Raw genomic sequence first — 12,667 nt, forward strand, 5'->3', positions numbered from 1 at the left:
GACAGAAGATGGATGGGCCTTTGTTGTTAGCATCACTTTATTCCTCCCCTTTCATTTCTCCCTAGTGTAAACTGGTTCTCTTCGTGACGAAAACACTCCCGCCGCGCTACACCCTTTTGGGCGTGAATCTTTCTCATAGACCTTTTGAAGGTAAGGAGAAGGGAACTAACTTTTACTGAGTGTCCCCCGCGTGCGACGTGTTTGCGGCTCCAAATGCCGGGTGGTTTTCCTCTACACCCCACCCGCCCCCTCGCTTTCACACCCTTGCCTCCTTCCGCGGTTCCCAGTAGTCTGAAGTACAGGAAAGGTCCACAGAAAACAAAGGGCACAGCTTGAGGGAAAAGCAAAACAAACAAACAAAAATTCCCAGCCCTGGGGTAGGGAGCCAGCACTGACCGCCTTTAACCACCGCCTGCAGTGCCCAGGGTCCCTCTGCCCCGCCCGGAACTCTCCACAGGCCCCGCCCCCTGCCCCGCGGCCCGCGTTCATTTGCTGGCGCCCTTCCACTCCACTTCCCCATTGATCCGCTTGCGCCTCTTCTTTTACGCCGTCCGCTCAGCTCCGCCCCTCGCAAAGCGGCAGCGCGGCGGAGGCCCTGCCCCTCGGTACTCGCGGACTGTTTTCCGTGTCGCTTCCCCTTCTTCCCGGCATCCCCGTTTCCGCTTTCTCACGGCTCTTTGGTTTTCCCACCTCTCAGGCGCTTCGCGCCCAGGGGTTCACTGACGTCATCTCTCTGCGCTGCGCGGACACCCGCCGGTGGAGGAAGGAATAGCTCCGCCGCCCTTCGCTTCTTTTGTTGGGCTGCTACTCCTCCGGAGTCATGGCGCCGTCGCTGTGGAAGGGGCTGGTGGGCATCGGCCTCTTTGCCCTAGCCCACGCGGCCTTTTCCGCTGCGCAGCGTAAGTGCCTGAGGGACGGCGATCGCTTCCGTGCGGGACTCCGGGGGCGGCGTGTGGGCGCACCCTTGAGGGAGTGTAGGACCGCGTGTCCCGGGAACGGTCATTTGAGACCTTAGAGTTTGGGGTGGCTGTGAGAAGCAGTGCGGGGCTCCCCGGTGGAAGGCTTGGAGTCTGAGTTTGAGAAGAGTGGGGCACCTGGGGTTGCAGCAGGGTTGGAAGTGGGTGTTGGGGAGAGGGCTCAGTACGGGACCGGTGGGCTGCAGGGTAGGCAGAGAGGGGATCTATCCGGGAATCCGGGACAAGTGATGTCAGATCCAGCGTGGGGCTGGCAAAGTTTCAGATCGAGGACCTCGGATGCTCATGGTCCCATGACAACTAGGTGGACAACGTCTTGGGCACTCCTGGGTTGTCCAGGCGGACTGACAAGTTAAATGACCATTTGCCTCAGGGAGGCACTGTGATGCGGGGCAAAGAGCACTGGACTGAGGGGCTGGTTCTTAAAAACTTGCTTTACCGCTAAATCTGTGACCTTGGGCACATCATGTCCCTTCTCTGAGGCTTCACTGAGGTGGATTTTAATTCTTGCACTTTCTATGTCAGAGAGTGATTGGGAAGTTTAAATGAAAAAAAACAAAAGTGCTTTATCACACATATACAATTGTATTGTCAAGAGGAAACTTGGAGTCCAGCAGAGGATGCAGTGCAGTGAGACAGCTGATCTGTTTTGAGGTCTACCTTCTCTCCGAGACCAGGAGTTAGCAAACTCTGGCATGTGGGCCAAATGCAACCTCCCTCCTGTTTTTGCCATGAGCTAAGAATGTTTTTAGATTTTTAATTTGTTGGGGGAAAAAAGCAAAAGAATATAATTTTATGATCCATGACAATTATATAAAATCCAAGTTTCAGTGTCCATCAGTGAAGTTTTATTGGCACACACCCACGCCCATTCGTTTAGGTATTGTCTGGCTGCTTTCTAAGGGCAAAGTTGAGTAGTTACAATGGAGATAGTAAGGCCTGCAAAGGCTAAAATATTTATTATCTGGCCCTTTACAGGAAAAGTTTGCTGAGCTCTTTCCTAACCTATAGAGCCCATAAGGGCAGGGACAATGTGTATTTTGTTCATTGCTGTAATGTCAGTGCCCAGCACAATGTTCCCAACTAGGTACTCAATAAATTTGTTGAATGAAGGAAAGAAATTCAGAGTTGAACTTTATTTGCTACATTACTTTCCATCTTCAGGAATAAAGTAGCAAATGAAATGTGAATTCCTCAAAGCTCCAATTGTTTTCAAGATAAAACGTTTTGTTCTATTTATTGTACATAATTAAATGATCCAATTATTAAAATTACTCTTTACATACAGGTATTATGACAACATTTGTCTGGCAGAAATTCAGCTTTATTTTTTTAAAATTTATTTTGAAATTTTAGATTTACAGAAAGGTTGCGAAGATAGTACGGAGAGTTACTGTATACCCCTCACTCAGTTTCCCCCATTGGTAACACTTTACATTACTATGTTATAATGTAACAACTAGGAAACTGACATTGGTATACTACTATTAAGTAAAGTCTAGCTTTTATTTGGATTTCACCAGTTTTCCCATTAATGTCTTCTTTCTATTCCAGGAATCAATCCAGGATATCATATTACATTTAGTTGTCATGTTTCCTCAGGCTCCTCTTTCTGTGACAGTTTCTCCAAAGCTCCAATCTTGAATGACAACAATAATAATAGCTAACATTTATTAAGTGCTTACCATGTGCCAGGCACTGAACTAAGCATTTTACGTGTATTATGTAATTCAATACTACCAAAAACCCTGGAAGGTAGATATGATTGTTATTATCGTCTTTGAAAGATGAAGAAATTGAGACATACTGCTAGGAAACTTGTGCAAAATTACAGAGATGATAAATGGTGGGGCTGGGTTTCAAAGACAAGCAGTTGGATTCTAGAGCCTGTGTGCTACACTGCTTGGTAAAATTCAGTCTTGAGTAATTGCTTGAAATTGCGCTGTGCTTAGGTGCTAGAAGGTGCAGTGATGTCCTGAGGGAGTTCAAAGTCAAGTGGAGAAAGAAGTGCATCAAGCAACAATCACCATAAAGTAATATAGATGCTATGCTAAAAGTATGTAAAAATACATGGAGATGGGAGTAGTCATTTTTCAGGGGGTGGGGGGAAGGGGTTAAGAAAGGTACCTAGAGTCTGGCTGATCAAGTGTGGTCTTTAGCCCAGCATCTTGGAAATCATCTGGGAGCTGGTCAGAAATGCAGAAATTCAGACACCCCCACCCCAGATCTATGGAATCAAATCTGCTTTTTAATAAGATCCCCAGGTGATTTGTATGTACATTCATTTTAGAATAGCTTCCCTAGAGGAGATTAGGATACAGTGGTACTGCGTCATTTTCTACAATAGACTTCAGCTGTAAAATCTTACTGTCCTAGAGCAAGGAGATAGATGACTGAAGTCCAACCCCTTCATTTTACAGATGAGGAAATGCCCTGCTAAAGCTGGAGTTAGAGTCAGATTAGGCTTCATGCAAAGAAGAAAGGTAGCTGGGAATTGAACAGGCAGTAGGAAGTTAGCCAAAACCTATTTGGGTATTGGTTTGATTTTTCTTTTACACCTGTCCTTATGATGAAACCTGTGAGATAAAGCTTCAGAAATGTCTCTAAACACATTCTCTTTTAAGAGCCAGTGCATGCTCACTCACAATAATTTGAGGTTTTAAGCATGTTATTAAGTAGGGATTGTGCAAGATTCCTCTAGAATTAGGATTTTGTGTTTTTATGTGAGGTGAGCATGCCTTGTGGCATTTGTCACTGCAGTGGGACCTCTTTATAATCCTCATGTTGGAAAGAGACCAGTATTTACCTTTGAGGCTAATTGTGTCCTGTCAGATTGTGGCAGCAGGTAGCACCCTGGGGTGCTGTGCCATGCTGGTCTTTGCCGTGACGAACTTTGTCATGGCAGAGCTTCTATCCTGTGTCTCATTTGATCCTCATATTCCCAATTTACAGTTGCAGAAATTTAGGCAGTGAAAAGATAGATACTGTATTTTTTTGATTCTCAGGCACATTCCACCTCCCACTCCTACATTTTAACACTCTGAAATTGAGATACATGTTACAATCCACGAGGGTGTCTTACATTGAATGAGATTACGATAAATTGAAGAGCTGGTATTATGATCTCGGCTTTTCAGCTTCCAAATCCTGATCCTTTTCCTTCATACCTTGCTGCCTCCCGAGGCTAAGGCAGTAGCAGAATTATAATTAAATAATATAAGCAGCAATTGATGTCCCGGAATTTCTCCTATTCCAACACCCCCCAGCATATTGTCTCAGGAAAAACATTTCCATAACAATATTACTTTGTCCATATTATGTGATGGTGGTGCTATTTCAGAGTTGAGATTTTTTGTAGACTTAATTTTTAAATAATTGTGATTTCTTTGACCAGATAGTGAAAGAATTTCAGAGAATTCTAGTTTTCCTGTAGTAATGAAAGAAAAATTATGTTTAGGTATTTCTTCCTCATATTTGCTCACTTTTCACTCTTCTCCTGTTTTATAAGGTGACAAAGCAGGTCATGATGGGAATAAAGTAGTTCAAGATCAGACTGACTGCCTTAGAAGATAGAGGTTTTTGAGGAATCCGAGATTAGCATTACTTTTTGTAGCACATGTCAGTTGCTTCTTTGGTATATAGATTTGCTTGCATTTTAAGAAAAATGGGCTACAGTTTCTTTAATGGTATGCTTCTGGTTTATAGATCGTTCTTATATGCGATTAACAGAAAAAGAAGATGAATCACTGCCAATAGATGTAAGTTGGTCATTTATATTCCATTAAAATATATATAACCGAATCACTTTGCCATATACCTAAAACTAACACAATATTGTAAATCAACTATACTTCAATAAAAAATATATATGTATATATATTTTAAAAATCAGCCACATAGCTTAACATATATTTTAAATTTGTTTTGGTTTTTTATTCTCTTAATTTTCCAGAGATGAAATAGCATATCTGTTATCTACATTTTGTCACTCATTATAAAACCCAAAGATTTGGAAACAAAAGATTTCTGTTTGGTTTCTAGAACTTAGTTTATTTTTTTGGCCATGCCGCGCAGCTTGCAGGATCTCAGTTCCCTGACCAGGGGTCCAACCCGGGCCCCCTGCAGGGGAAGTGTGGAGTCCTAACCACTGGACAGCCAGGGAACTCCCTAGAACTTAGTTTATAATAGTCTTTCTAGAAGTTGCTCTGTCTGTAGTCTGAGATGGACTTAAGTTGATTATTTGACTTTATTTTTTTTTTAGAAAATTCCTTTTATACATAAAGTTTAAAAACAAGTAAAACTAACAAAACATTGTTTAGGGACAGATACATAGGTGGTAAAACTAAAGAAAAATAGGAAGTGCTTTTTTTTAAAGCTGAAATAATATGTGAACTTCACTCACAGTTTTTTATCTTTATTGGATTTTTGTTTTGTTTTTTTGCCTGCACCGTGTGGCTTGCGGGATCTTAGTTCCCCGACCAGGGATTGAACCCGTACCCCCTGCAGTGGAAGCATAGAGTCCTAGCCACTGGACTGCCGGGGAATTTCCCCTCCCCCCTTTTAAAAATCTTTATTAGATTTTAAAGAACAAAAGTAGTAAGTTCTTTGTAATAGAATCAACCAGTAAGTGTCAAAAGTAAAACTGACACCATACAATTAAAAAAAAAAAAAACTGACCCCGTTGCTCACAATTCTACCTCTACTCCCAACAGTTTGGAGTATATCAGTAGTTTAGTTTTCTTCTATGCATAAACAACATTATCTTTGTGTATGTATAGTTTTACGTAATCAAAACACAGAGTGTTTCTTTTAAAAAAGTTATGTGTATATATGTATACTTTCATAACTAGCTTTTTATTACTTAACAATTTATCTTGACATATTTTCATGACAACTCATAGATTTACCATATCCTTGTTAATGATGCCTATGATTGCATTGTATGAAATGGGTCTTGGTACACTGGTGGTGGGGATGTAAACCAGTATAACAGATGACATTAGATTTTAGTTTAGAAAGAGTAATAGCTTGTGGCTAATTTTGACTTTAATTGTCATAATTAAAGACATGGTGGATGTGGCTATTAACTCATTCTCCCATCACCTTTGTTTTGTGGTAGATGCGTGCACACACACACACATATACACATTTATATCTGTTTAAAATAACTTTCTTCTGTTTACAAATGGGAAAATTTGAAAAATACAGAAAATCACAATCAAGAAAATAAAATATGCCTGTAATCCCATGTTGGTTAATATCAAACATTGCAAGTTTTTGCTTGCAGAACCTCTTTGGAAAGCAGTTTCGTATTACCTAATAAAGTTGAATTTGTGTATACTCTACACCAGTGGTTGCACTCCCGTGTGCCAGGAGACATACACAAAGATATCCATCCTGATGTTGTAGAAGTCACAGACAGGAAACAGCCCACATAGCCATCAACAGTAGAATGTATAAATTGTGGGATTTTCGTGTAATGAAATACAATGAAAATGAATGGACTACAACTATGTACTTCAACAGGGAGGAATCTCACCAAAAAAAAAAGCTCAAATGGGCAAAAGTAAGCAGTGTATGTATTAGAGGTACATACAGAGCTGGTAAAATTATAAATAAAAGCAAGGAACTGATTAATAAACAATTGGGGACAATAGTTAACTGGGAGGGAGGGTGAAGGATATAATTGGAGAGGGGTACCTGGGCCTTGAAAGGTACTGGTAATGTTCTATTTCTTAAGCTAGGTGGTGGCTGAGGGGTGTTCTTTTTATACCCTGTGATATTTAACAATAATACATTAAAACATTCATAGTTGCTCTTAGAAGCTGGTAATAGTTGATAACTGAGTTCTGAATGGCTTGGTACCTGTTTTTGCTATTTGCGCAAAACCCAGAAGTATCTTTGCAGCCGATTCACAGAACTTATAGAAGATACTGTTTTGTCTGAGTCCAAATCATTTAAAGTGAGACTCCTTGATAGGATCTAGAAGAAATACCTGTTAAGAGGCTAGAAAGAGATGGAGAGAAAATTGTAAATTTTTATAATAATATTTGTATGTTGTTTAGTAATTTCAATCTTTATACTCACAGATAGTTCTTCAGACACTTCTGGCCTTTGCAGTTACCTGTTATGGTATAGTTCATATTGCAGGGGAGTTTAAAGACATGGATGCCACTTCAGAACTAAAAAATAAGTAAGTCTTTTCCTTTTCATAGGCGTTTAATTTCGTGGGGGTTTTGCTTCATTTACATAATTTAAAATCTATGTTTTTATGGTACATAAAAGTTGGTTTTGTTTTTACATTTCGATTATGCAGTTTGTATGAGTAACGAGGTAAAAAAATTGAGGCAGTGTTTGATGTGACAGGAAAAATGGAAGTTGAATGACAGATTATTGACATTAGAATAAGATGTTATGTTATGGTTTCTTAAATTACTTGTTGGCTGGTTGGATAGATAGGTGGATGGAAATAGATACATAGGAAGATATTCCCTCAGGAATTTTTTCCTTCTTTCTTCCCCACCCGCCTTGCTTTCCCCTCTCCTTCCTCCCTCCCTTCCCTCCCTTCCCTTTTCCTCTTCTTATCCTCTTGACCCAGCTTAATCTTTGGAAGATTAAGAGGTTTTCTGTTTCCTCTATCACTTGAACCTAGTCTGTGACATAAACTCTGCTCTTAGGCCCTTTTCTATCCTTGGACTAAAGTATATGTGTTATTCTGCTTTCTTTTTTTCTCCTATACTACTTCTAAGCTATTTTCATGAGCTTTGCTTGCTTTTCTTTTCTGTATTTCTGAATTGCATAAAATCATCCTTTAGCTTTATTCAATTCTGTCTCTGGACTTTACCCACCTTCTTGATCCTAGAAATTTTAACACAGTATTTCCTTAGAAGAATTCACAATAAACATTTATGTGTTAGAGGAAATTCATCCTCTTTTTACTTTTACTTTTTAATTTACATTTTAAATAGTCACATCTCAGGCTTCCCATTTTATGTTGGGGTATGCTTGGATTTTCAGGCGGGCTGACTTTGAGATTTGAGTTTTTATCAAAAGAAAAGTTCTCTTTCCTTCCAGGAAATTAATATTTAAAAACAAACCAATACCAAAAGCCATACACTTAGGTGTTTGTGAACTTTTTTTTAGACTGCATATATCTCACTGGAAAGATGAAAGGATACTCCACTATCACTACCCACTACAGTTCTTACAAAGAGTCTACCAAGAATCACAGGCAAGGGGCTTAGAAAGAAAGAAGTAAAACAGAATGGCATTAAGTAGGTGGTAGCAAAATACATGAATTTAGTAGGTGGTAGCAAAATATACGAGTTTGGACAACAGCAGGTACAGAAGGGCCAAAAGGAATTTTCCGTTGTACTTGATTCTTGGAAGACAGATCTGTACAATTATCAGATGGCTTGAATAGTGAGGGCCAGGTGAGAATAATCAAAGTTATAATCTATGTACTGTTTTTTTTTTAAGGACTATTTGGCATGGGCTAGTGTTAGATTTATAGAGGTGATTAAAGTTGAGCGATTATTTGTGTTTTCATAGGCATCTTGGAAGGAATGCCTGAATTAAAAAATTTGAGGGTTTTACGTTGCATTTCCGGGTTTCTTATTTTCCTTGTACAGGAAGAAAGTGAGATACAGTATGTTTACCAATTATAGTCTGATTTTATGGATTTAAACTTAGTTAAAACTATAATCCATAGCAAAATCATAATTTATTAGAAGCCTGCTTATTTTCAAATAAGCTTTTATAAAGGTTTATCTAAAATTGATGCTTTTTTTCTTTTAAGGACATTTGACACATTAAGGAATCACCCATCATTTTATGTATTTAATCATCGCGGTCGAGTACTGTTCCGGCCTTCGGATACAACAAATTCTTCAAACCAAGATGCATTGTCCTCTAACACATCATTGAAGTTACGAAAACTTGAATCACTGCGTCGTTAAGATTTTTACAAATTATAATAACAGAATAGGACAGGACACAGAGCTGGAATATTGGAGTTTGGGGTACAAAACACTCCCCCCCATCAGTATTTATATTGATCTTTCAGACCTAATTGAAAAAGTCTATGACCCTTGTTTATACACTGTTAATCAAATCATTAATGCAATATAAGTTATCTGTGAAATGAGTCTTTGATCTTTCATAGAGAGAGAATTCTTTTTTCATCTAAAACAAATTCACATGTTTTGTAAAAGTCACTGTTTTGAACACATTTCTTTGAAAAATGATGGTTTTGTAATTATTTATTTTCTTAGATTTCTTTTCTTTTGCACTACAGTTTTTAGGATCCTTTTGGAGATAGTGTGACTACTGCATTTTGCAGCGTGAATGATAGTAAAATGGTCTTAAGTTCTTAACAACAAATGGACTTCTCTAAAGAGACCAAAATGGTGACTTATCAGTTTTTCTTATGCCCCCTAAAAAGTGGCTCTGCTTCAGCAGATACTTGCCAGTTTTTAATTTACCCATTACTTCTCACCCTACCCCGCTCCCATATACCTCCTAACATCAGTCTTGTTTCATCCCTTCTCTGGGGTTCTGTGTGCAGCGAGCAATTTTTGTGTCAGAAATCCTTTGTCGTAACAGATATACTTAACGAACTCAGCTTGCTGTAAAGCTACTTGTGTTCTCTTCATTTATTGGTAAAAAATGTCCCGAATTGATCATGTAGTGTAAGAATAGTTGAAGATAGACCAAAAAGACCATCCATGAATTAATTATCCTGCCTGTGTAGAATAATAGTAATCACTGAGGAAAACTGATTACTTGTCATTAGCCAGTTTAACTTATTCAAAATCTGTTATTTTATTGCATACTAATGAATTACTAAAAATAAAGGAAACCTCATTAAAGGTAGACTTCAACAGAATTGGGCCAAATATGTTTTAAATATTTGGAACTCATGTCTTTAAAAATAATTAAGGTCATTGAAGAAATTGTTTCATAGCTTCTGATTTGTTTTCCATCTTCATTGTATGTTGCTGAAGGTGAGAATGAGGGTACAGAGAAGAATTGTTTTAGAAACAATAATTTCAGTTTTAGGGGAATTTGGCTAGCTCTTTGATCTGCAGGAAGCTTAACATTTCTACATTTCTTCGTAGAAAACATTGCTTTTGTTGAATCATACAGGTATGGAAACATTGCTTTTGTTGAATTGTATAGGTATAAAGGGAATAACTGTATGCAGATTTGAAAAGGAAATGTGCTTTAGGCAAGAGTCATGAGATGTCCTTATCCTTGAAGGCATTTTTTCCTATTAGTAATGAACCTCAGCTCTTCTCTTCTGCCTGGTAACACAGCCTGAAGTACAAGATTATTTTGTCATCGGGTTTTTATTCATTGTTTAATTTTGTTTTGCCAACCCAATCTGTCTGTGGAACACTGACTCTGCTCTCTAAGGAGAACAAAGTTAGAAATCTGTTGAAAACCTAAAATAATTTAGAAATGAGTTTAAAATGTGAAGTCAGGGGTTAAAGTGGTTGTATTTAAATCAGAACAGTGTATGAGAAACAACCTCCTTACATCAGGCCTGTGTACCGTTTCCTCAGGTATGACTTGATTCGCAAGAGCGTCTTATTTTCTTCTCTTTGAGGGCCTGTCTTCCTTTCCTAATATGTTTTAATAATAACTTTACTGAGGTATAATTCACATACCTTACCATTCACCCATTTAAAGGGTACAATTCACTGGTGTAATATATTCATGAAGTTGTGCAACCATGATCGCAGTGAATTTGAGAACATTGCCATCAGCCCAGAAAGAAACCCTGTGCCCTTTAGCGGTTACCTGTCTTTTCCCCCCAATGCCTCCCAGCCACTAATCTACTTTCTGTCTCTGTAGATGTGTCTATTCTGGTCACTTAATATGAATGGATTCCTGCAGTATCTGGGCTTTCATGACTGGCTTCCCAAATATGGTTTTGTTCTATGTGGAGTGAGAACTTCTCCTCTTGAGAACTGATTGCTGTAAAAGGAAGTGGTTTGTAAAAATCAGTAGATGTAAGGAGGGAGGGTCACATACCTAACAGGTTTCTCAGTCCGTCTTATGCTGAATAGTTTTTTCTCAGAACCAAGCATTCATGATATGTTACTACTTATAATATTTTTGTCTAGTCTCTAGAATGGGTATTGATATGGATAGCCCAGTCAGGAAAGTCCTGCTAAATATGATGCCAAATAACGTGGCAAATAATTGACATAGCAGTCTTCAGTTGTGTCTAATTTTGCTAGGAGCTTGTATACCTCTGATCAGGTGAGCTTCCCAAATTTTTTCTTTAATTTCCTCCAATGAATTTACGCTGTCTTTTAAAAGTAGGTACCATAGGATTTGGGTGATTTGGGTGCTTCATAACAGCGCTAAATGGATTAAGTTCAGAATTCTATTTATACTACTATGAGGCAGTACTAAGGTAGCCAAAAATGTAGTCATGCGAGCTAGTTAAGCCTGCAGTTGACTGTGATTTCAGTGACATTCAGAAGTGTGTACTGTTGAAGGCTCTCTAGAATATCGGAAGACTTAATGACCAGGGAACCAGCCAAATGCTATGGCCCTAGTGGGCCAGCTGCAGAAAATGCAGATTGGTGAATTAGAGACTGTGATGCTCTGTAACTCCCTAATGATTGTTTTCTAAGCATTGTGGCTTATTTTTGAGTGGCATGACAGCATCCCCCTGGTTGTATGTGGCCTGTTTCCATGATGTACTGAGTAGTGTTGTTTGTTGTGAGCATCGATGCCTGTAACACCAAGCTAAACACAGTCTTTTGGATATGTTTCCTCTCTTTAAATGACCTTGCCCTGTCCAATAAATAAATGATTGTCTCACCCTGTTTTTGGTAGTGGTTTTTTTTTTTGTTTTGTTTTGTTTGTTTGTTTGTTCGTTTTACTTTTAATCTCATTTTCTTCTGTTTCTCTGTCCCCAGAAAAACGTAAGATCTAATTTTAATGACTGTATTTTTTCCAGTGTGATGCTGTTTTACTAAATTCAGTGGATACTTTACTTTTCATTGTACATGTAAAGTCTTACTGCAATTTTATGTTTTTTTAGAGTTGAAATAGAATGTGTAATCTCATTTATATTTATATTTATGAATTATCGAATGCCCTTTGGAGTATAAGAATATTGGTCTTTGAGTAGCAGTGTCTAATCATTCCAGCACAAATGTGTTGTATAGCCAAACTGCCATGACAAAATGGGAATTTATACTTAACAGGAAATCATTATGATTAAAGCATCAGGGGACAAATCTAAAGTTTAATGGAAATCCAAGAGGAAGTTCTGGTTCACAAAGCTTGGCGTTTATCTGCAGTATTTTGAAAGATAGCACTACTAGTATTCAAATCTACACAGGAATATCTCAAACTAACCTACTAATCAAGTATTCTTTTAAAAGGAAAAAAAGAAAGATAATATATGCACATGGCAAAAAACCCAGATGGTACAGAAAGGCATGAGGTTAAAACCTGCTCCCTTCCCTCCTCCTAATACCTCTCTCCAAAGGTCACCAGCTTTAAGTGTCTTGTATATTCTTTCAGGAAAAACGTTATTTGCCAGCAAATATATACTTAAAAAGTTTTTACATTAATGGAATCAGACTGTATACACTCTTCTGTACCTTGCTTTTTTTGCTACCTGTGTCTTATAAGATCTTTCTGTATAAGTATGTACAGAAATACCT

At 38.5% G+C, this 12,667-nt stretch overlaps 1 protein-coding gene across 1 annotated transcript; it reads left to right on the forward strand.

Annotated features, from left to right (window-relative positions):
- Window positions 1–657: 657 nt before the first annotated feature.
- On the forward strand, window positions 658–11,818 carry MMGT1 (membrane magnesium transporter 1). The gene is made up of 4 exons (XM_067724617.1): window positions 658–899; window positions 4,680–4,732; window positions 7,064–7,167; window positions 8,773–11,818. The coding sequence occupies exons 1-4, from the start codon at window positions 821–823 to the stop codon at window positions 8,930–8,932; spliced, it is 396 nt and encodes a 131-aa protein (XP_067580718.1). The 5' UTR covers window positions 658–820; the 3' UTR covers window positions 8,933–11,818.
- Window positions 11,819–12,667: the final 849 nt, after the last annotated feature.

Source organism: Pseudorca crassidens, chromosome X, assembly GCF_039906515.1.
Source record: "Pseudorca crassidens isolate mPseCra1 chromosome X, mPseCra1.hap1, whole genome shotgun sequence".
NCBI lineage: Eukaryota > Metazoa > Chordata > Mammalia > Artiodactyla > Delphinidae > Pseudorca > Pseudorca crassidens.